This window comes from Elgaria multicarinata, chromosome 5 (assembly GCF_023053635.1).
Source record: "Elgaria multicarinata webbii isolate HBS135686 ecotype San Diego chromosome 5, rElgMul1.1.pri, whole genome shotgun sequence".
In the NCBI taxonomy this organism is placed as follows: domain Eukaryota; kingdom Metazoa; phylum Chordata; class Lepidosauria; order Squamata; family Anguidae; genus Elgaria; species Elgaria multicarinata.
This window is the reverse complement of record NC_086175.1, coordinates 133,168,841-133,193,710: the sequence shown is the minus strand read 5'-3', so window position 1 is coordinate 133,193,710 and position 24,870 is coordinate 133,168,841. Positions and strand designations below refer to the sequence as shown.

General features: G+C 49.2%; 1 protein-coding gene across 1 annotated transcript in view; it reads right to left on the bottom strand.

Annotated features, from left to right (window-relative positions):
- Positions 1-2,602: 2,602 nt before the first annotated feature.
- The window catches only part of C2CD3 (C2 domain containing 3 centriole elongation regulator), a 104,864-nt gene continuing 82,596 nt past the window's right edge, over positions 2,603-24,870 (bottom strand). Inside the window, exons 31-33 of the mRNA XM_063127307.1 lie at positions 21,466-22,486; positions 15,910-16,027; positions 2,603-2,858 (exon numbers count right to left, since the gene is read on the bottom strand). Of these exons, the coding sequence (XP_062983377.1) occupies positions 2,700-2,858; positions 15,910-16,027; positions 21,466-22,486 (1,298 nt within the window). The 3' untranslated portion in view covers positions 2,603-2,699. The remainder of the gene's footprint in view (positions 2,859-15,909; positions 16,028-21,465; positions 22,487-24,870) is intronic.

The following is a 24,870-nucleotide window of genomic DNA, read 5'->3' as shown; positions in this document are numbered from 1 at the left end:
CCAAGATATTGGATAGCGTCACCATCGCAATCCACCCTCGTGCCTGTCGAGGCAGCAAATCTAAGTTGCTCCATTGTCTGAGCTGTAGCGGGAGCGAGAAGCGAAGAACTGGGACAAGGTGTCTGTGGACGGAGGAGGTCCAAGGATGGGCACCACGGAACTGCCAAGTGTTATAGCTGGTCTTTGCATGGGCTGGGAGAATGAAGTTGGCTGGGCTGTGAGCATATTATACAGCAACCTTCCCCCAAACGGATGCCCTGCAGATATGTTGGACTATAACTCCCATCATACCCAGCCAGCAGAGCTGTAGTCATAGAATCATACAATAGCAGAGTTGGAAAGGGCCTACAAGGCCATCGAGTCCAACCCCCTGCTCAATGCAGGAATCCACCCTAAAGCATCACTGACGGATGCTTGTCCAGCTGCCTCTTGAATTCCTCTAGTGTGGGAGAGCCCACAACCTCCCCAGGTAACTGGTTCCATTGTCGTACTGCTCTAACAGTCAGGAAGTTTTTCCTGATGTCCAGCTGGAATCTGGCTTCCTTTAACTTGAGCCCGTTATTCCGTGTCCTGCACTCTGGGAGGATCGAGAAGAGATCCTGGCCCTCCTCTGTGTGACAACCTTCTAAGCATTTGAAGAGTGCTATCATGTCTCCCCTTCTTGAAGTGTGGTGTCCAGAACTGGACGCAACACTCAAGATGAGGCCTAGCCAGTGCCGCATAGAGGGGAACTAGTACCTTGCGTGAAGCGGTGGTCATTTTTACTACAGCATTGCAGTCCCCCCTCCTGCTGAATAAGAGCATGTAAGTGGCTGATTTGAGGCCTTTCAAGGAAGTTGAATGCCTCTGTTTCCAAGTTGCTGGGGAACACAAAGTGGGGTGTGTGTGCTATGCGCGCCATTGGCCACTGTGGGAATAGAACATTCAATCAGGCTTTTGGTTTGATCCTGCAGGGCTCTTCTGATGGTTCTTCAGTGTGGCAGGGCACCAAGCAGAACTTTCTGAATCCACACCCCCCCTCCTCCAAATTCCCAGGAGGAGGATTTCCTACTCCAGGCCATCTACTGTTCCCGCCAGGAAGTTCCAGCATTAGAAAAAGTGACTATTGCATGAAACATTATGCAATTATTGAAGAAATAGGCTTGAGGTCACAAAAATATAAATGCCACTTTATTGTAGAAAAGACTATCACAAGTGTAAAAAACACAAACATCCCTTTACAAATAAGTTAGCGTGGTTTTCGTTGGGGACCGTTAACTTTTCGAGGCCGAACGTGTGTGTGTTTTGAATGACTTTAAGCGAGTATCATAGATGCATATACAAGAAATAATTTATATCCACAAAAAACACACATGTATTTAACAAAAAGCACAACCTGGTTATCAGTATATTATTCACAGTCCACAGCCAGCAATGTGCATAGGTCACTCTGATGTGCCCCTGGCAAACAGAGGATGGTCTTTTCTGTCCGACGCCGGAGAAATCCCCACAATCGCAGAGCATTTCTCAACACCGGAGAGAATGGAGCAAAAATACTGCAAGTTCCTCAGAGCCCCGTAGAGCTTCAGGGCAACCAACTAGACATCAGAGCTGTGCTTAGGGTGGAGGCCACAGTCCTGAGCAAATAAATAAGTGCAAAACTAATAAGGTTTTCTTCTCCCTTCAGGGTTGAGATCCTGGCTTGAGTCACGCAGGACTGCAAGGATAAGAAACGCAAAACGACAACGTCCATCTCCCTCGCTAGGCTTTCATCGCCCATGTATTTTCTGCTCGGAAAGGAGTATCTATACGAACAGGTATTTTTCCATTGCTTGGCGTGAAAAAGCAAAGAAGAAATCTAAGTTAGCCTTTGTTTTTTCCGCCCCCTTAAACAGAACTAGGTATGACTGAGATGCAGGGAGAGGGAGTGACTGGGAGGTGTTATTGTTGGCAATAAAAAGGAAGCACGTTGGTGTGCCCAGGGCCCTGAAGCAAGAGAGGAAGGTGGGTCGGGCTGTGTGGAAAAGAGGTCACTACAGCTGTGGGCTTGGTGCTCAGGCCTTCGTTAGGGGCATAGCGGTTGCCACTGGGCCATACTGTAGCCCCTCTTAAAAGGATCACTGATTTTTGGAAGCTGGGCTAGTGCTGCTTCTGTGGGACTCTTCCTGGACGGTCTAGGGGCCTTTCACCTTATTTGGTCATGTTGGGAGGAGGGGCACGACTGCAGCTCCCACACTGCCAGAGTAACGGAAGAACCCAGGATAGGAGGAGAAGCCAAATGCAGGAGGCGGTGGAGACAGGATGGAGTCCAGAGCTGAACTCAAGACAGGCGGTCTGCTCAGTACTTGCTGCCGTTGCCCGTAATCTAATTACCTGGCTCAGCCAACGAATTCCGTGCGTCCTTCTAGGAGAGACGGACGGATGGGTATTGCATGGGCATCACGGAAAGAGGGCGTGTCGAGACTTTGGTGTGCAGACAACTGGCTCAGCTCTCTCTCAGGCGCAAAACTTCCACGCAAACCACGAGGGCTTGCAGGGTGTGTGTGTGTGTGTGTGTGTTTGTGTGTGTGTGTGTGTATCGCTTTTGGTCTGGGGCTGCTGGCTCTGGGCTTTCCGAGCTCAGAGAAGACCGTCCTTGCAGTGAGTCCCAGCTGCCGCCCTTGCTAGGGATTTCAGTTTCGCCTAGTGCTGCTGGGCATCCTTCGGGTCTAATTCCTCTGCTATGGTTTTGTGGAGAGCTGTGCAGAAAATATTCTAGCAATCCTTTTCGTTTCCTCTTCTGGCAGCTGTGTTGGAATCATGCTCAGCTTGTGACGGTTCGGCCTTCGGTAAGGGATTGCCCCAGCAGCAGAAGCAGAAGCATCACCACCGCTTCCAGCCTGAAAAAGAAGAAAGCCAAACTTCCGCTCAGGACACAGGGACCAGCTCTGTAATGTGGCAATAGGGTTTGGAGGTGCGTGCGTGTGTGTTAAACCAATTGCTTCAGTTTTAAGTGCATTTCCAGCAAAACAATTTCCTCTTGTCTGAGTTCTGGTCTCCTCAAAGGTTTTCTACACATGCCCACAAAGCCTGCTTTTGCTGTGTTTTTCTTTCCACTGAAGGATCACTCCCCCTCTATCCCTGCTCCTGTTCCACAACAATTCTACAACAATACCTGATGGAACGCCTCTCCCGACATGAACCTACCCGTACACTACGCTCAACATCTAAAGCCCTCCTCTGGGTGCCTACCCCCGAGGGAAGCTCGGAGGACGGCAACAAGGGAGAGGGCCTTTTCTGTGGTGGCCCCCCCCAATTATGGAATGATCTCCCTGATGAGGCCCGCCTGGCGCCAACATTATCTTTTCAGTGCCGGGTTAAGACTTTCCTTTTCTCCCAGGCATTCAACATCATATGCTGAGTTTTAATTAATTAATTAATTAATTAAACTGACTCCAATAGCTTTGGCCTGGCTGAGCATTTAAAATTTGTTTTAAATGTTAACTGTTTTTTATGTTTCTAAATTTTGTGTATTGATTTTAATGTTCAGTCCTTTTAATCCAATCTTATCTTTGTAAACCTCCCAGAGAGCTTCAGCTAGGTATATAAATGTCATAAATAATACTAATACTAATATTAATAATAGAATCATAGAATAGCAGAGTTGGAAGGGGCCTACAAGGCCATCGAGTCCAACCCCCTGCTCAATGCAGGAATCCACCCTAAAGCATCCCTGACAGGTGGTTGTCCAGCTGCCTCTTGAAGGCCTCTAGTGTGGGAGAGTCTACCACCTCACCAGGCAACTGATTCCATTGTCGTACTGCTCTAACAGTCAGGAAGTTTTTCCTGATGTCCAGCTGGAATCTGGCTTCCTGTAACTTCCTTTAAATATATAATAATAATAATAATAATAATAATAATAATAATAATAATAATAATAATAATAATACATCTCATCCCAACAGGACTGGGGCTTCTTGCGGAAGAGGGAGTGTTTCTCTGTCCTGCTCCTTACTTTAAAAGCAGAGGGAGCCAGATGTTGACTCCTGTATAACAGAGGGCAATCACGTCTTTCACTTCCTGATCCGAAGTGCCTCTCCCAGGGCTGCACATGTTTGCAGTGTTTCCCTTCTGCTGTCAAAAATGTCTGGGGCGAGGCAGGAAGGAAGCAGATTTGTACGGCTTTCTCACAGCAGACGCAGAAGGGGCATTTCTGCCCCCCTGAAAGGGAGGTACAGCTGCACAGCCCCCAAAGTGCTTACTTACTAAAAGGAAAGGCACTGAGGGTTTGCGGCATGGGTGGGTGGCTACTTTTGTGGCTGATGTTTTTTAAAAAGCCAAATGAAAGTGGTGGTGGCAGGGCTTCATTGCCCCTCCCCATGAATTGCAGAAGCAAAATTGTACAAAAACCTGCAATCATACATTGTGGTTGATGTAGTACAGCGGCTGAGAGAAAGCTGGAAAGTCCCCAGTTCAAATCTTGGCCACCCCTGAGCCAACAAGTCACCCTAGGGACACAAGGAGCTGCTTTGTTCAGAGTCGGACTACTGGCCCATCTAGCTCAGTGCTGGCAGCACTGACTGGCAGCAGCCCTTCAGGGTTTCAGGCAGGATTCCTCCGTAGCCCTACTTTGGGATGACAGGAATCGAACCTGGAACCTTCTGTACGCAAAGCATGCGCTCTACTTTCTGAGCCTCCCTGGCTTGTCTCATAACCATGCTGGCCTCCGTTAAAAGAGTTTATTGGTTTAAAGGTTTTATATTCTACCTCCCGGATTTGGATAAATGCAACACTCGGGACAGCTAACGTTAACGAGGTGCTTTAAAAAAGAAATGCCAAAAAAACAAAACAATTAAAGGAACATCGGAAGACGTCTTATCACGAGTCAGACCATTCGTCCATCTAGCCCAGTATTGTCGACACTGACTGGCAGCAACAGCTCTCCAGAGTTTCAGGCAGGTTTTTTTCAGCCCTTCGTAGAGATGCCAGGAATCGAACCTGGGACCTTCAGCACGCAAAGTAGGTGCTCTATCTCACTGAGCTCTGGTCCCTCTCTGCAAGGGGCCATAGCTCAACTGGGAAGATGGTAGGTAAAATGACACAGGTAAAGCACAAAAAGAGGGCCAGGCAAAACCATGGAGAAGGTGAAGCTAAAAGCATGACAAAACAGGCATGGCTTTCATGTGGTGGTGGAATACCAGCAGAGAGAGAGAAAGAAAGACAGAGAGGTGGGTGGGAGAGACAATTCTCCTGGAACAGGGAGTTCCCAATAGGGGTGTACACGGACCCCCCACTCCGCTTCACTTTCAGATCCGCCATTTTCGGATCGGGCCGCTCCGCTCCGCCCCCACTCCGCTCCGCTCGGAGCTCCGGATCGGAGCTCTGTTCCCCCCCCATAGGGGGGGTTACCGGGCCCTGCCGCCATCGCCGCCCATGCGGCGACGGCGGCAGAGCCCGGTAAGGGACCAAGGGAGAGGGGGACCTTACCTGCCTCCGTCCGCGGTCCGTCGCCATCTTCAATTGAGCCCGCGGTTCCACCAGGAAGTCTGGGCCGCAAGCGGCCCAAACTTCCTGCTGGAACCACGGGCTCAATTGAAGACGCTGACAGACCGCGGACGGAGGCAGGTAAGGGAGAGGAGGGCGGGGGGACAGCGGCAGGGCCCGGTAAACCCCACTTACCTTTCCGGCGGAGCTCCGGATCGAGGCGAAGGATCCGCCTTCACCTCGATGCTCTTCGCCACGCTCTGCCGGCCCCCCAATCCTCTTCGCCTCCGCCTTAAGGGCAGGCGAAGCCCCCCGCTCCGCTCCTGCTTCTACGGTCCGATTAGAAGCGGAGCACATCCCTAGTTCCCAAGGCTGGGGGCTACAACCAAAAAAGCCCTCTGAGCTCAGTGTAGGAGCACCTGCTTCCGGGGCCGGTGCTGCCATAGAAGCAACTCAGGCGGCGGCCTAGAGCGCCAAGCAAAGGAGGGCGCCGAACGGCGCACCCGGAAGCTGCTCTCCTAGAGCGGCTTCCGGGCGCGCTGTTCCAAAGCCGCCCCCCTGGCCGCCCCCCAACCCCAGCGTCCTGGCTTCAAAGCCACCGCCCGGCCGGAAGCCGTTTCTGGCTTCGAAGCCAGGACGCTGGGGTTGGGGGCGGAGGCTTCAGAATGGCGCCGCTTCGAAGCCACTGCCCCACCCCCCAACTCCAGCATCCTGGCTTCAAAGCCAGGAGCAGGTGTGGAGGGGGCGGGGCAGAGGCTTCAGTACCTGGGCAGCTAGCTATCTCGCCTTTCACCTACCTAGCAGGTCTGCTGCCGCACTCCCAAATCTGCATGCTGAGACCTGAGGGTCGCTGACTACCGGAATGGCCTGCCTACGGAAATGGGACATTCTTGACTGGTTAACCGCTGCCATTCAAGCCTGCTTTTATATCTCGTCTTGATTCTGTGGGTTTAAGCATCTTCTATTCCACCCCCCACACCACATTTCTCTGCTGCTTCTTTGAACCAGAAGATTCAATGCCTGCATATAACAGGAGTCAAATGTGTGCCATATAGTCCATGCACAGATTTGGACCTGTTCAATGCGAAGATTTGGCCCCACAGCTCTGGTTTATGAGGACACCTCCACACAGGGTGGCCTGCAAGAAAGCGGTTCCCTGGCTTTCTCAGTCGGTCTTGTGAACTCCGGCAATGGATCCTCAAGTTGCAGCCCTGTCAGCTCCTCGTAGCCTTTCTCGACAGCCTCCTCTCAACCCCTTCACAGCTTCAGCTGGGATTGCAGGCAGGCTCCCTCCCACCCGTTCACCCTCACAATAGTCCACAGTCTTTTGCTCTGAATCACAGGGTCAAAGGGCCTTTCTTAATGATTGTTGGAAACTCTCCACTAATTCCCCCTTTTTATTCAAGCACACCCCCCCTGGGGTCAGGGAAGGGGAGACATGATCTCTTTCTTCTCGATCCTCCCAGAGTGCAGGACACGGAATAACGGGCTCAAGTTAAAGGAAGCCAGCTGGACATCAGGAAAAACTTCCTGACTGTTAGAGCAGTACGACAATGGAACCAGTTACCTAGGGAGGTGGTGGGCTCTCCCACACTAGAGGCCTTCAAGAGGCAGCTGGACAACCCTCTGTCAGGGATGCTTTAGGGTGGATTCCTGCATTGAGCAGGGGGTTGGACTCGATGGCCTTGTAGGCCCCTTCCAACTCTGCTATTCTATGATTCTTCAAATACTTGAAAGGTTGTCACACAGAGGATGGCCAGGATCTCTTCTCGATCATTCCAGAGTGCAGGACACGGAATCATGGGCTCAAGTTACGGGAAGAGCCAGATTCCGGCTGGACATCAGGAAAAACTTCCTGACAGTTAGAGCAGTACGACAATGGAACCAGTTCCCTAGGGAGGTGGTGGGCTCTCCCACACTAGAGGCAGCTGGACAACCATCTGTCAGGGATGCTTTAGGGTGGATTTCTGCATTGAGCAGGGGGTTGGACTCGATGGCCTTGTAGGCCCCTTCCAACTCTGCTATTCTATGATTTTTCAAATACTTGAAAGTTTGTCACACAGAGGAGGGCCAGGATCTCTTCTCGATCATCCCAGAGTGCAGGACACGGAATAACGGGCTCAAGTTACAGGAAGCCAGATTCCAGCTGGACATCAGGAAAAACTTCCTGACTGTTAGAGCAGTACAACAATGGAACCAGTTACCTAGGGAGGTGGTGGGCTCTCCCACACTAGAAGCCTTCAAGAGGCAACTGGACAACCATCAGTCAGGGATGCGTTAAGGTGGGTTCCTGCATTGAGCAGGGGGTTGGACTCGATGGCCTTGTAGGCCCCTTCCAACTCTGCTATTCTATGATTCTATGATTCTTCAAATACTTAAAAGTTTGTCACACAGAGGAGGGCCAGGATCTCTTCTCGATCCTCCCAGAGTGCAGGACACGGAATAACGGGCTCAAGTTAAAGGAAGCCAGATTCAGGCTGGACATCAGGAAAAACTTCCTGACTGTTAGAGCAGTATGACAATGGAATCAGTTACCTAGGGAGGTGGTGGGCTCTCCCACACTAGAAGCCTTCAAGAGGCAGCTGGACAACCATCTGTCAGGGATGCTTTAGGGTGGATTCCTGCATTGAGCAGGGGGTTGGACTTGATGGCCTTGTAGGCCCCTTCCAACTCTGCTATTCTATGATTCTTAAGAGCAAGCAAGTGCTCTTGGGGTAACCACACTGGGTGGCCTTATCAGCCAGTTGCAACCGCTCCTGAGCTATTGCTGAAAGGATGGGTTAAAAATCCAAACAAATGACCCTGGTATTATATTTATATGCCTCCTATTCAAATTATCTGTAGGGGCACTGAAGTGCTGACTACGCTCTTGCGCGTGCTCAGATGGCAGCTGCCCCCCTGCCCAGGGCATGTGCCGCTGCAACAGCTGTTAAACACTAAAGTTACAGAAAGCGGAACCAGCTTCAGCTGGCTCGGCGCTCGTGTCATTGACCTCTGTACAGCTTCAGTCAGCAAGCGATGTGGGATATACAAAGTGAGAAGTGCATGCGCAGGTTTCTCCTAAGAGCCCGCCTGCCGCGGTGTGGGTGGGTGTGGGGGGTCTCCCACCTTCCCGTATCTTTGACATGCCGGAGAATTGTTTAGCATGTTTCTTATTTCAACACCGGAGCCGTGAATTGAGCTGGAGCCGAGCGGACAGGGTCTAGCTTGTTCCAGAAGAGCCCGGCCTCCAATTTCTGGGTCATTTAAAGATAAGTAAGCCGGCTGGCCTCCAGCTCGGGCAGCCACCTGGTGCCTTAAGGCTGCAATTCACGGCGCCCCGCAGACTTTTAACAGGGCTCCTCCAGAGAAAAACGAGCAAAAGGGTCCTGGTTGGGAGATGTTCCCGAAGGGCAGCTCTTGCATTCCTGCATTGAGCAGGGGGTTGGACTCAATGGCCTTGTAGGCCCCTTCCAACTCTGCTATTCTATGATTCTATGAAACCAGGAGCTCTGAGGCAGCTGAGACGTGCCCCTATGAAGTGGCAGGCGGAGCATTCAGGCACAAGAGCCTCCCAGGTCCAGCGGGGTGGGTGGGGGGAGTGTAGCGAAGGAAACAATTTTCAAGAACATACGAAGAGCCCTGATGCTGGATCAGACCGAGGGTCCATCTAGTCCAGCACTCTGTTCACACAGGGGCCAACCAGCCATCGGCCAGGGACCAACAAGCAGGACATGGTGCAACAGCACCCTCCCGCCCATGTTCCCCAGCAACTGGGGCACACAGGCTTACTGCTTCGAATAATGGAGATAGCACAGAGCCATCAGGGCTAGTAGCCATGGATAGCCTTCTCCTCCAGGAATTTATCCAACTCCCTATCAAAGCCATCCAAATTGGTGGCCATCACCACATCCTGTGGTTGCAGGGTGAAGAAGCAGAGAAGTGGCTCCATGATGGAAGAAAACTATCTGCTGTGTAGCACAGGAGAGACGGGCAAAGCCATTCAGCTCCCCCCGCCCCACACACACTGCACAGGAGCCCTGACTTTCTACCTAGTGCCAGGGAGCTGGGCAAAGCAAGGGAAGTGAGCCTGCTCACTCAACCTGCCTACCTTTTGGGATTGCTGGAACTACGGGCCCCTGAAATGCCTGGAGGAACATAGGAAGGTTCCTTATAGCAGGTCAGACTATTTCTCCATCCAGCCGAGCATTGTCTTCTCTGAAGGGCAGCAGCGCTCAGACAGAGGGAGGCCTTTCCTATCCCTTGCTACCTGCTCCTTTCAAACTGGAGATGCCACAGGCTGAACCTGGAACTATTTTCATGCAAAGCACGTGCTTCTTCACAGAGTTTACGAGTGAAAAGCAGCAGCAGACAGGCAGGCACCCTCTGTCGCGCCTGGATCCCCTCCTCCCTCGCGCAACCAACCGCCACTGAAGAGGAAGCACAGCCCTTCCACGGTATTTAGCTCCAACTGCATGACCTGAACTTCGTCACTAAGAGACGAGTGCCTGAATTTGCTTTTTTTCTCTCTCCACCCTCCCAACCTCCTTTCCTTTCATGCCATGGCTTTTAGACTGTATGTAAGCCCTGTGGGCAGGGGCTGTCTTACTTCTTGCCTTTGCAAGGCGCTCTGACAGCCTAAAGGGCGGGATACAAATGCGATAACAACAGACGTGGCTATGACCGCTCGCTTTAAAAGATCTTGTGTCCTGGGGCTTGTTTGGGTGGGAGACCAGCGAACTGAGTGAATTTCCAAGGAACTAGGAAGACCGGCTGTTGCAATGACAAGACCTTGTTCACAGATAACACACCCTGAAAAGTACGCCTAAGGGCTTTTGTGACACAATTTGACCTCTTCAGTTTGTTCGTTTTAAAAAAGAATCAGCCGAGAACTTGCCCCTCGTTCTACCATGAAAATCAAATCTGCTGAGAATGGAAATTTTGCTTTCATTTCTAGTTGCAACTTCTAGGCGTTGTTTTTTTTAAAAAAATAGGAGTGATCATGTGCAGGCAGGGAATGGGATGGCTGCCATAAAGCCAGTGCCTAAGGATTTGTGGGAGGCTGGGAGCTCTATATAAATTGGGAACTGTAGGGAAGGGACAACGTGCGTGCCGTGACTACAGGTCCCATCTTTTGGTGTTGTGTGGGACTCAGAGGGGACCTGAACCACATACAGAGGTTTACAATTCACATGAAACGTACAAGGCTGGGGGAGAGAAAAGAGGTGGTCAGGTGGGCTTCAGCAATCCTTGGACAAAGTAAGGGATCTCGAAAATGCACACACCATCTCGCTAGAATTTCTCAAACAGCTGATACCGTTTTTTTTCAAAAAACCTTTTTAAAAGAACTTTTGCCTTGCCTATGAACTCTCAAGACTCTCTGCATTAACGCACAGTTTTTCTCCTTCCCAGAAAAGCAGGAGGAAGAGACGAGAGGCTGTGTCTAGTTTTTCCTGGTCTCGAAACTGCAGCTCTCTCCTGAGATAACCGGGAGGCACGCTCAGGATTTTCTAAGCGTAGCACAACGGAGACAGCAGACCACTCTGCTTGCACCTGGCATCAGGCAGCTTAGAGGACCAAGGAGACTGAACGAGACGGGCACGGCTTTCAAGGAAGGGATTTGCCTTTACAAAGCGGAGCTTGTATTCCCATGGATAGAGCTGGAGCTGTGACATTCCCACGCTGCAGCACACTGATAGCAGCTTTGGCAGATGGGGCGGCTGGCCGTGGGTTGCAAAGATATTCTACATTATGATCAGCACCTTTGAGCAATGCTTTGGCTCAATGGAAGGGAAAGTGCTCGGTGAACCGAAGGGCCGGATTTCTTTCCAGTGGGACCAAAGCACTCATGTGAACCCTGCCATACATACATTCCCCATTCATTATGTTACGGAAAATATAGTTGTGGGGGAGCGCTATGCCTCAAGATTTCCCTCTGTGAACTTCTTGCGAGAACACAGCACTTTGATTTCCGTAGCCATGGACCCCCTCGCACCCACCCCAAACCAAGAGCTCCTACATCCAGGGCCAGGTGAAAATTCCATTATCTTGAAAAATCCTAACTCAAGCCCCTGCATGGTAGCTTAGTAACCAGTATGATGCTCTATGAACTGGAAAACCAAAGTGCGAATCCCAACGTAGGTAAGAAGGAGCCATTTAGGGAGCTTGATAAAATCCACCAAGGCCTTTCCGATTCAGTGTTTCTACGTGGTTACTTCCCAAGCGCTGCCCTTTTCTTTGGGCTCACTCCCACCATTTTAAAATCTGGAAGCCCTTATAAGGAAAATTCTGCGGCCGTCTCATTTAACATTTAACATCACGTCCTGGTCATTACATTCGGGTCACAAGGTTCTATCTCTGGTTTTACACAAACAAGATGTTCTTCTTTTGCAAATGTTCCTTTTCCTTCCATAAACCAAAGGGAGGGGGGGAACTAACCCATTAGATTTGATTCTGGGAATGGCAGCCAATAAGTCACTTGCCCAGTGAAACTTACACCAGGCCCTGGGATTTCTGGGCTCGATGTAAACAACATTCTGTGACAGACTATAAAAAACCCAAACACCTGACGCTTTACGGAAAATTATTCTAAAGAAGCCAGCGAAGCAAGAGGAAATAAGTTCCTTCATGCACTTATAAATGAACAACCCAATGCCTCTCGCTGTATTCCTTATTAACAGCGATTCTTTCTAAGTTGTTAGCGGTCTCTCTGCTTTAAGAGGCAATCTTAAGCCTCGTTTCTCAGAAGCGTTTTGCTCTAAGCTCATTTGGTAAGCCCACATCTCCTGCCAGCTCCTGATATTTCAAGAGTCACATGTGACATTCTGGAAGTGCCTGCCCCAATTTTACTCACCTGTCCCCAATTCACAGACCTCCCACTTCAAGATTCAATCCAGAGACCTTAGGACAGCTAAATGACTTATACTATCACGCTGGAAGGATGCTCACCTCCCATAATGCAATGGACTTAGGACTTAACAGCGCTATATGGACTTAGGACTTAACAGCATGTTATGGGCTCCACAATTCAAGAAGGACGCAGACAAGCTGGAGCATGTTCAGAGGAGGGCAACCAGGATGATCAGGGGTCTGGAAACAAAGCCCTATGAAGAGAGCACTCTTCAAATACTTAAAAGGTTGTCACACAGAGGAGGGCCAGGATCTCTTCTCGATTCTCCCAGAGTGCAGGACACGGAATAACGGGCTCAAGTTAAAGGAAGCCAGATTCCGGCTGGACATCAGGAAAAACTTCCTGACTGTTAGAGCAGTGCGACAGTGGAATCAGCTACCTAGGGAGGTTGTGGGCTCTCCCACACTAGAGGCCTTCAAGAGGCAGCTGGACAACCATCTGTCAGGGATGCTTTAGGGTGGATTCCTGCATTGAGCAGGGGCTTGGACTCGATGGCCTTGTAGGCCCCTTCCAACTCTGCTATTCTATGATTCTATGATTCTAGAGACTGAAAGAACTGGGCATGTTTAGCCTGGAGAAGAGAAGATTGAGGGAAGACATGATAGCACTCTTCAAATACTTGAAAGGTTGTCACACAGAGGAGGGCCAGGATCTCTTCTCGATCCTCCCAGAGTGCAGGACATGGAATAACAGGCTCAAGTTAAAGGAAGCCAGATTCCAGCTGGATATCAGGAAAAACTTCCTGACTGTTAGAGCAGTACGACAATGGAATCAGCTACCTAGGGAGGTTGTGGGCTCTCCCACACTAGAGACATTCAAGACTGTCAGGGATGCTTTAGGGTGGATTCCTGCATTGAGCAGGGGGTTGGACTGGATGGCCTTGTAGGCCCCTTCCAACTCTGCTATTCTATGATTCTATGATCAGCATATGAACAGGTGTTATATAGGCGCCACTTGCGAGTGGATAAATACATGGATATTTGGTCTGCCTTTCTTGAAAACTATGCATAATTCTCTCCTTTTTTCTTTCTTTCTTTTTTTGAATGCTATATCTGATAGGGGGGGGAATGTTGATATTCCTATATATGTAATGTTTCTTTGTTTTTCTTTTTCACGATTTCGTTTTTGTTTGGTTCTGTTAAATTCACAATAAAAATGCGAAGAAAAAAGAAAGAAAAGCTTCAATCCAGAAATCCATCCCTGCCTTGATACACACACTCTCTCTGTCACTCCACCCTCCATCACATTCTGGGTCAAGAAAACACCAACTTGTACAAATGGTGCAAATCAAGCCAATTTAAAGACGCAGCAAATGCTCTGCCGGGATTAGATTTGGGGGCTCCTTAGTCCAGCATCCACTTTCCCACAGTAGCTGCCCAGATGCCCCCCGGAAGACTACAGGCTCGACTTCTGCAATGCACGTCTACATACGGAGGGCTACCTTTGTGCCTAGCCTGGAAACTTCAATTAGTCCAAAATATGGCAGCCAGGTTGGTCACTGGTATATTTATTTATTTATTTATTTATTTAAAACATTTATATCCCACCCTATATCATTAAGATCTCAGAGCGGCGTACAGATAAAAGCATGCAGTATAAAACAATAAATATGCAGAGTTAAAAATGAATTAAAGTATGAATCAAGTTAAAACAATATATAATTTAAAAGCAGTATAAGCAGTGAAAACAATGTGCCAGTGAGTTTAACCATCAAAGGCTTTGTTAAAAAGCCATGTTTTTACTTGGCGTCGAAATGCAGTCCACGTTGGCGCCAATCGGGCCTCCCAGGGGAGGGCATTCCACCGTCGGGGTCCTCTGGGAAGAATTTCCTTCAGCCAGCCAAAAGTAGGCTTACAACTGTTACCCAGAGGACCTCCTCTTTCGCTACTCCCAGACTGTGGAACGGCCTGCCGGAGGAGATCCGTCAACTTAATAGTCTTTTAGCATTTAAGAAAGCTATTAAGACTGAACTCTTCCGGCAGTGGAATTTTAGGATGTTTTTCGGATGTTTTAACTATGTATACTATGTTTTTAATCAATTTTATGCACTTATATTTATTGTTGTTCCCCGCCTTGATCCAAACAGAGAGGCAGGTAAGAAATAAATTTATTGTTGTTATTGTTATTATTATTACAAGCGGGACCAGACGGCTTGTTCTCAGAAAAATATCAATCAGAAAAATATCTGGTACTCAGAAAAACATCAATCTCTGCGCACCAGGGTTCCGCTACTTTATCACAGCCGATAGCCATTAGCAGACCTATTAGCACACATCGGTTTTATTCTGCATGATTCCGCTCCTTTCCCCTCTGTTATTTATACGAAGAGCAAATATCTATTTATGGCACCTCCTGGATCAACAGACCGCCCCCCCCTCTGCAAGCTCTCCCCACTCAGCCACGCTTTCAAGAATTCACCCAATCATCCAAACCCATCTCCTAGGCATTGGCTTTTGCAAAAATATTCCCGGGTGTCAGGATCTATGCTGTACCGAGTGCTTGCAGGACCCAGGTCTATGCTGTACCGAGTGCTTGCAGGACCCAGGTCTTTGGTCAGGACCTGTCCTGCTGGGGTGTTTGCAAGCCTCAGGCCCCTGACTAACTACACGCAGGGGGTGTGATTGGAGTCCAGCTGGGTGGGGCCAGGGTAAGAGCTATTTAAGCACTGCACTGCTCTCTCAACCCTTGCCACAGCAACACTGTTCCTGTGCTGCCTGGGTCTGCGTCCCGTGAAACTCTATGCCCATTCCTGATCGTGTTGGTTCCTGACTTCTGGACTGCCTTTGGACTTCGCTTTGCCTCTACTACACTTTGTTGGTTCCTGACTTCTGGACTGCCTTTGGACTTCGCTTTGCCTTTACTACACTTTGTTGGTTCCTGACTTCTGGACTGCCTTTGGACTTCGCTTTGCCTCTACTACACTTTGTTGGTTCCTGACTTCTGGACTGCATTTGGACTTCGCTTTGCCTCTGCCTTGCTGGTTCCTGACCCTTGGACTGCCTCTGGACTATGCTGTGGTTCTGCCTCTGTCTCAGCAGGTGGTGCTGAACCCTTGTGCCGGTTCTGGGACGTTGCTCCAGCTCGGCCCAGACTCGGGTTCAACTGTGCCTCTGAACTCTTGCATGCTACGGGAGGGGGCCTCTGGCTCTGGCCCTGGCCCACACTAGTGACAGCCAATAAAGCTGAACCTTTCTTGATCCCGCTTCAGTGCGGTGTTCTCTTCTACCTCACTCCTCCGGGTCCCGGCGGCCCAGCCTAGCTCCCTGCCGCCCACGCCCCGGATGTAACACCGGGAAAGCTGAATCCTGCCCCTGATCTTGAACTCCAGGCTTGTGTGGTGTATGACGGAGGAACTCCTGAATGCACAGGCCTGCCAGCAAGGCCCTCAACGGTTCTGGCTCGGCATACCTTGGAGAGCTCCTTTCCCTTGGCAGACCAAGTATAACTGTGTTTACTTGGAAGTCAGTTTCTTAAGTTTCAGGAAACGCCCCCACCCCTCCCAGCAACCCTGGCTTTTTGTCTATGCTCTTGCTTAAAGGAAAGGCAGGGAGGGAAGAACAGAAAGCGGCCATACTTACTTTACTAGCAGAAGCTGACGGAGGAGGAGGAGGAGAAGAAGAAATACTGAGCAGTCTCATGGAGGCTTCCAGATCTTGCGGCGGAAGGAAGAAGTTGGGGACCACAATAGGGTCAGAGCTGAAAGGCAGAGTCAAGGAAGAAACTCTGAAGCAGGTTATTTCTCTTGCAGGGTTATGTGCTGCTGTAGGTGCCTTTGACAGGTTGAAGCGAGGTCCTGCGCAAGACCGCCTGGAAAAGGATGGATGGCGGAAATACTTCCTTTTGGGGTTAATGGACGGACGAGCTGATGAAAAAGAACTATGGGACTCTATCCAGCTGGACATCAGGAAAAACGTCCTGACTGCTAGAGCAGTACGACAATGGAACCAGTGACCTAGGGAGGTGGTGGGCTCTCCCACACTAGAGGCCTTCAAGAGGCAGCTGGACAACCATCTGTCAGGGATGCTTTAGGGTGGATTCCTGCATTGAGCAGGGGTTGGACTCGATGGCCTTGTAGGCCCCTTCCAACTCTGCTATTCTATGATTCTTATACATTATTATATGCACCAAAATGGAAAGATGCAATATTGCCTACGATGGATGAATGGCTAATGAAGATGGTGGAACTGGCAGGGACAGCAAAACTTATATAATTAGAGAAAAGTCAACAGTTATGCTTTTGACTGAATGGAAACCTCTTATAGACTTTTTGCAGGGACCAGAAAAAATGACTCGTTCATCTGTGGATTCAACGATTAAGAAGAAAATTTTAAGATAAAAGAGGGGAAATTTGCTTTTTTGGGGGGTAATTATAGAGTATGAGAAGATACGGTTACATATTTTTGCTGTGGAGGAAATCAGAAGTCTATCTTAACTTTGTATGTTTTTTATGTGTTTTGTGTGTTTTTATTTCTTTGTATGTTTCTCTTTCTTTTGTACTGTGTGTTTGTAAGTTGGATGTGATTTAAAATAATAAAAAAATATATCACGGAAAAGGATGGATGCTGTGCAGCTGCTGTGTGGGCTACACTAGGCCCGCTGGTGCAAGGTGTACAATTTGGCACCGAAAAAGCCCATCCTGATTTCGCACTTGTTAGGAAGCTCGCTTTTGCCTCCTTTCTGGAGCTGAACGGGATTTAAAGCCAGACCAGTGTGCTTCTCTTATTAGTCCACCATGGCCTACGCGCCAATAATTTCCCAATCAACTAAAGAAAGCTCCTGTTAACACTACAGCCACAGAGGAGGCCATTGGCTGCGTCTCTGTATGATCCACTGCTCTGGTCTTGCCTCCTTTCAGTTGGATTCTGCTGCAGTAATGCTGCTCTCTTTCTGCCCTGGATCATTCAGTTATTCCCAAGGCTGAGTACAAATGCAGCAGGATTACCCAGCTTCCGAGAAGGATGCCTATTGTGTCAGGATGAGTCCCGAGGCATGCCCAGAAAGGGGTGTGTGTGTGTGCCACAGAAGATCATAATTCTTACACTTATCTAAGAGAACCCTTGGCAGACCAGCTCCCAAACTGCTATGCAGTTTCTGACAACCTGGAGCACCCCCTTCATTGGACTAAATTCCTCCCACATCTTAGGGGGTCACTGTGTAAACGCCCAATTCCCTCCTCCCTCAGTTATAAGAGTGCTGTGCGCCAGTTTAAGGCAGCCAGGGCAGACAATTTGTCTATGGAGCTTAGCCCTGACCGCTGGAGGTTCAGGCAGAGAAAGGGTTTTCCCAAGTCCTGCCACCTGATCCTTCCTTCTACCTGTCCCTTGAACCTGGGACCTTCTGCAAAGAAAGCAGGTGCTCTATACCTGAGCTACGGGCCCCTCCCCCATGCAAACTTTGAGATGCAGAACTTGGCATCATCAAGTTGTTTTATACTTTGAATGGTTTTAATTTTTGTGAACCGCCCAGAGAGCGCCGGCTATTGGGCGGTATAGAAATGCAATAAATAAATGAATAAATAAATCATCTGAAAACAATACCTTGTCATTTTTTTCTGGCATTCCCCATAGCGGCAAAAGCTGACCCTTTGAAAACGACAGCTTTGATGGCTCTGAAGATGGGGCTTCCGGAATATTTAAGGCCACAAGAGCGACAGAGGTCATTGGTGGGGAAACCTTAAGGGTACTGGGGACCTGTACTGGATGGGATCAAAGTATCGTGGTCCAGCTTTAACCTGGACGCCGTTCGGCTGAAAGGAATAATTTTATTACCTGCAAGTACTTGCAATACTGAGGACAAACAGCCCTACTTCAACCAATAGAAGTATAGCTTCCAAATCACGTGAGGTCCTGGTTCCTCTCTATTCGGCACTGGTTAGGCCTCATCTAGAGTATTGCGTCCAGTTCTGGGCTCCACAATTCAAGAAGGACGCAGACAAGCTGGAGCATGTTCAGAGGAGGGCAACCAGGATGATCAGGGGTCTGGAAACAAAGCCCTATGAAGAGAGACTGAAAGAACTGGGCATGTTTAGCTTGGAGAAGAGAAGATTGAGGGGAGACATGATAGCATTCTTCAAATACTTAAAAGGTTGTCACACAGAGGAGGGCCAGGATCTCTTCTCAATCCTCCCAGAGTGCAGGACATGGAATAACGAGCTCAAGTTAAAGGAAGCCAGATTCCAGCTGGACATCAGGAAAAACTTCCTGACTGTTAGAGCAGTACGACAATGGAACCAGTTACCTAGGGAGGTTGTGGGCTCTCCCACACTAGAGGCCTTCAAGAGGCAGCTGGACAATCATCTGTCAGGGATACTTTAAGGTGGATTCCTGCATTGAGCAGGGGGTTGGACTCGATTCCAACTCTGCTATTCTATGATTCTATGATTCTATTACCTGCAAGTACTTGCAATACTGAGGACAAACAGCCCTACTTCAACCAAGGGTTAAGATGTCACTTACGTAAGGTGGGTTTGTCTTACGTTACATAATGCCTCCCTCCCAGTGAAAACTGGTAAGTGGAATGGACGGGTGTTGCCACCCATAACAAACAGGCATTAAGGTTGTTTTTGAATGATCACAGAGATAGCGTTTGCAAGAAGACACAGCAAGGTTAGCCAGAGACTTAAGGCATGAGCTTTAACTCGATCTGCGAGGCAATAATATGCACATTTGTGGGGTGCACTGCTCCCCTTCTAGCCTGGCGCAGAGGTCCTGAACCAGACCCATCTCCCTTCCTGTGGCACTTTTCCTGCTACGGCCTCCAGTCACTTGTGCATTAGGTGGCAAAAAAAAGAAAAGAAAAGAAATATGGCCACCAATATGCTGTGTCTGAGTGGAGGGTGAAGGTTACACTTCTGGCTACTGTGGCTAAGGAGCTATTTCCACGTCACGAAGCCACCCTTCTTATTTTTATTTATTTATATAGCACCATCAGTGTACATGGTGCTGTACAGAGTAAAACAATAATATAGCAAGACCCTGCCGCATAGGCTTACATTCTAATAGAATCATAATAAAGCAATAAGAAGGGGAAGAGAATGCACCAAACAGGCACAGGGTAGAGTAAAACTAACAGTATAAAAGTCAGATCAAAATCAAGTTTTAAAAGCTTTAGAGAAAAGAAAAGTTTTTAGCTGAGCTTTAAAAGCTGCGATTGAACTTGTAGTTCGCAAACGTTCTGGAAGAGCGTTCCAGGCGTAAGGGGCAGCGGAAGAGAACGGACGAAGCCGAGCAAGGGAAGGAGAGACCCTTGGGCAGGTGAGAAACATGTCATCAGAGGAGCGGAGAGCACGAGCGGGGCAATAGGGTGAGATGAGAGAGGAGAGATAGGAAGGAGCTAGGCTGTGAAAAGCTTTGTAGGTCAATAGGAGAAGTTTATATTGGATTCTGAGGTGAATTGGAAGCCAATGAAGAGATTTCAGAAGTGGAGTGACATGGTCAGAGCGGCGAGCCAAGAAGATGATCTTAGCAGCAGAGTGGTGAACAGAAACCAGCGAACTGATGTGAGAAGAAGGAAGGCCAGTGAGAAGAAGGTTGCAGTCGTCCAACCGAGACATAGCCAATGCATGACCCTGTGTGACGCGGCCCTGGAGAGGGCCTGTCTTCTCCTACTGGCTGCAGCAAGGCGTGCGTGCGTGTAGTTAGCAGGGTAAGGAGGCACCACTGTGCAGGCGCGGATTGAGAGACTAGCTCTGGTGCTGTTAAAAGTGATTAAAATCTTTAATAGTTCTTAATCATAGAATCATAGAATAGCAGAGTTGGAAGGGGCCAAAAGGCCATCGAGTCCAACCCCCTGCTCAATGCAGGAATCCACCCTAAAGCATCCCTGACAGATGGTGGTCCAGCTGCCTCTTGAAGGCCTCTAGGGTGGGAGAGGGAGGGGAGAAATAATTCTTATATTTTGAATATTCTCCGGAGCCCTTTTCCCTTCTGAGCGTTCTGCTGAACTGCCTCTAATCAAAGCGTTCTGTGGGGAGACTTGCAGCTACGAGCCACAACTCTTTGATTAGAGGCCGTTCAGCAGAACGCTCAGAAGGGAAAAGGGCTCCGGAGAATATTCAAAACATAAGAATAAGGTTTCCAGCGTCAGCTCCTGAAGACGGATTATTTCTCCCCTCCGAAACCTCGCGCATTCCAGACACTGAGAAGAACTATTAAAGGTTTTAATCACTTTTAACAGCAGCAGAGCTAGTCTCCCAATCCGCGCCTGCAGCAAGGTGGGGTCAAGTGAAAGGAAGAGCCCACCTGGACAGGTTCCAATGTTTACTGAAGCTGAATCCAGACAAAACAGAGGTGCTTGCTGTCAAGGGCTCTGACCTAGGTTTGGAGGTGTGTCAGCCAGTTCTGGATGGGGCTACACTCCCTGAAAGACTGTGTTCGTAGTTTGGGGGTGCTCCTGGATCCGTCGCTCCAAATGACAGCCCAGATGGATGCGACGGCCAGGAGTGCCTACCATCAGCTTCGGCTGATACGCCAGCTAGAGTCGGAAGACCTGAAGATGGTCGTGCACACGCTGGTAACCTCAAGGCTTGACTTCTGCAATGCGCTCTACATAGGGCTACCAATGTACCTAGTTCGGAAACTTCAACTAGTTCAAAATATGGCAGCCAGGTTGGTCACCGGTACATCTAGGGGTGAGCATATTACCCCAACATTAAAATCACTCCACTGGCTGCGGGCAAAGTACAAAGTGTTGGTCATTACCTTTAAAGCCCTAAATGGTTTGGGTCCAGGTTACCTGCGGGATCGCCTTCTCCCATACAGTCCGCCCCGCACACTCAGGTCCTCTGGGGTGAACTTACTTCAGTCAGCTAAAACTAGGCTGACATCAGTTTCCCAGAGGACCTTTTCTTCTGTCGCCCCCAGATTGTGGAATGGCCTGCCGGAGGAGATTCATAAAATTAACTCTGTGTGTGATTTTAAGGCAGCTTTAAAGACTAGCCTTTTCTGGCAGGCCTATCCAGATCAATGTTAAATCATGAATTTTTAAGATGTATTGATTCCTGTTCTAATGTTGTTCCCCGCCTCGATCCAAAGGGAGAGGCGGCTAAGAAATAAATAAAGTTGTTGTTGTTGTTGTTGTTGTTGTTGTTATTATTATTATTATTCTAAAGACAAGGACTAGATGAAAAAGGATACAGCACTACGCTGGGCTTCGGAGGCTTCCCCGGCTCTTCAGGTGGGCCTTCGTAACTCTCATCAGAGCTGCTTCCAGCATGCTGTGTAGTATCCTGAGGTTCAGGACAATGCTGCTGCCTCTCACCGCTTGAATCGACTCCTTCCTCAGCTTGGGAGCTGCCATGTGAATCCTCTCTTCCTTCCCCCATCTCTGGAGCAACGGCCCTAGCTGTTGCAAAGCCTCCACCCCCACTACACGGAGCAAACGGCTTTCTTTCAGCCCCTACACCCTGGATTGCCGGTGCTGCTTCCTGATCCGACCTTCGCTTATGTACAGGCCTGTCCTTTGCCTGGTCCACAGTGGAGATGGGGGCAGGATGAAACAGCTCTTCTGAACTACCTTCAAGGTCTTGTCTTCTCACACATCCGGCACTCCCTTCTTCTCCAAAGGGACCATCGCTGGATCGAGCAGTGCTAGGCGGGCTCGAGGGGTCTTCTTGGGTTACATTGGACAAGGAGCTGCTTCGGATACTACCCTCTTCAAGTAAATGCTCAGCAGTCCCCACGAGCTGTTCAGCATTCCTTACCATCACCGCCTCTTGGCCAGCCTCCAGCTCCGGTTCAGAGATGACGCTGGACCAGGGACTGGTTCTGTCTGTTACGGTGGTGATTTCATTCAGAGTCCTGGGTTCTATGATGTCCTCGTCATACTCTTCCTCGCTGTGGGACTGAGCATCGTCTTCCTCTCCCTGGCTGCAGTGCGCAGATAAAGGAGGGTCTCTCTGGGAGGTGGCACGGCCGAGGAATTCATACAGCACGTCTCCTCCGCAACGAGAGTTCCCAAGAGGGAATAAAGGCTCTTGGTCGACACAAGCAGGCGAGGGTTCATTCCTTGGGAGAACTTTGGGCACCTCAGTCCTGGCAGCTCCTTCGCTCTGCTCCAGGACACCACGAAAGGCGTCATCGGCATTCGGGCATCTGCTGTCATCTCCGTGAACACCTGAAGATTCTTCGGCATTTCTCTTTATATTGTTCTGCAGGTCTGATGAAGGAACACAATTTATATTGTGAGGGGAGACATGATAGCACTCTTCAAATATTTAAAAGGTTGTCACACAGAGGAGGGCCAGGATCTCTTCTCGATCCTCCCAGAGTGCAGGACACGGAATAACGGGCTCAAGTTACAGGAAGAGCCAGATTCCGGCTGGACATCAGGAAAAACTTCCTGACTGTTAGAACAGTACAACATTGGAACCAGTTACCTAGGGAGGTGGTGGGCTCTCCCACACTAGAGGCCTTCAGGAGGCAGCTGGACAACCATCTGTCAGGGATGCTTTAGGGTGGATTCCTGCATTGAGCAGGGGGTTGGACTCGATGGCCTTGTAGGACCCTTCCAACTCTGCTATTCTATGATTCTATTCTTAACGCCTGAATAAATTTACTTTCTGAGTGTGAAAACAAAAGAATGTAGCCATCTCCCGTGTACTTCTCAGGGTTGCTCTTCTGAACCTGCCTCTTGATTATAAAGAGGCAAGTCCAGGACAATGAGTCATGCAGAGACACAGTGAGCAGACTCCTCTGCTGCATCCTGATATCACAAGTGGCTGAACGATCCGATTTCGTCCCATGCACAGGCATGGAGGATTGCCCACCCCCCTGGAAGAGGCTCTATCCCCCCCCCCCCCCAAACCAGCACCAATGAAGTGTCAGTCTCATGTAAAGTTGACAGGACAGCAGTGGTGGCTGAGGTCATGGGGTTCATTCTAACTTCTCCTGGCAGAATAAATTCTCCTTGCCCCTGAATCACTAGAGTCCAAGAGATCTGGACTTCAGAAGAAACGATTTCCAGATTCGAACGTGTAGCTTGCAGGCACCTCTGTGCAGTACCAGGCCTAGAACATCTTAGAGGTAAATGCAAGCGGAGGATTTTTCATCATAGAATAGCAGAGTTGGAAGGGGGCTACAAGGCCATCGAATCCAGCCCCCTGCTCCATGCAGGAATCCACCCTAAAGCATCCCTGACAGATGGTTGTCCAGCTGCCTCTTGAAGTCCTCTAGTGTGGGAGAGCCCACCACCTCACCAGGCAACTGATTCCATTTTCGTATATTATTATTTATTATTTATAGAGGTTGTAAGCCTCTAGGCAGGGTATCGCTGTTTTATTTGTATATTTTGTACAGCGCCAAGTACATTGTTGGTGCTATATAAATAAATAAATAAATAAATAATATCATATTTATACCCCGGTCCTCAGCCAAAAAAGGCTCTCGGAGCGGCTTACACTTAGCAAAAAAGACAGTTCCTGCCCTCAGGCTTACAGTCTAATGAAGACATGGCACACAAGGAAAAGGAGTCCAAGAGGGAAGAGAGAGAGAGAGAGAGAGAGAGAGAGATTAAGTGGACTGGGAACAGGGCTGATCGTACTGCTCTAACAGTCAGGAAGTTTTTCCTGATGTCCAGCCGGAATCTGGCTTCCTTTAACTTGAGCCCGTTATTCCGTGTCCTGCACTCTGGGAGGATCGAGAAGAGATCCTGGCCCTCCTCTGTGTGACAACCTTTGAAGTATTTGAAGAGTGCTCTCATGTCTCCCCTCAATCTTCTCTTCTCCAGGCTAAACAGGCCCAGGTCTTTCAGTCTCTCTTCACAGGGCTTTGTTTCCGGACCCCTGATCATCCTGGTTGCTCAGGGGCCCCTTCTCTTGCTTAAGCCTGCTCAAACTTGCCTTTAGACTTTGAGCTATGGCCAAAGAGAGAGCTGAACACACTATTTATACATATTTGGCTGAGAAAGAAAATAACAAATACGTTGTGGTGAAAAGGGAATGAAGGGCACACGCTGCCCGTGTGCTTGAGAAGAGGAAATGCGAAGTCCGGTTGTCTTGGAAGCCGCCCAGCAATCGTGTATTCCCCCCCACCCTGCAGCCACGTCAAAATTTATTTAAAGGAGGAGGAAAGCCTCTGTTTAGTCACGAGGTGAAGCCTCACTTCCTCCGTGCATTGTAAAACTGGCACGCATTCCACCGAGAGCAAGACTAAAAGGAAAATGAAAAGGCTTGGGGAACAGCAAGCACGTGAAACCAGATTGGGATGTGATAGCTAAAAAACAAAACAATCAGTAAGGGAAAGAGCGTTCAGGGTAATTTCCAATGAAACTTTGCTCCCACGTAGGGGATCATTTCTGTATTGAGAAAAGCAGCGCATGGGGCAGGCGTGGGGGATTTTAGAGAATCATAGAATCAAAAATAGCAGAGTTGGAAGGGGCCTACAAGGCCATCAAGTCCAACCCCCTGCTCAATGCAGGGATCCACCCTAAAGCATCCCTGACAGAGGGTTGTCCAGCTGCCTCTTGAAGGCCTCTAGTGTGGGAGAGCCCACAACCTCCCTAGGGAACTGGTTCCATTGTCGTACTGCTCTAACAGTCAGGAA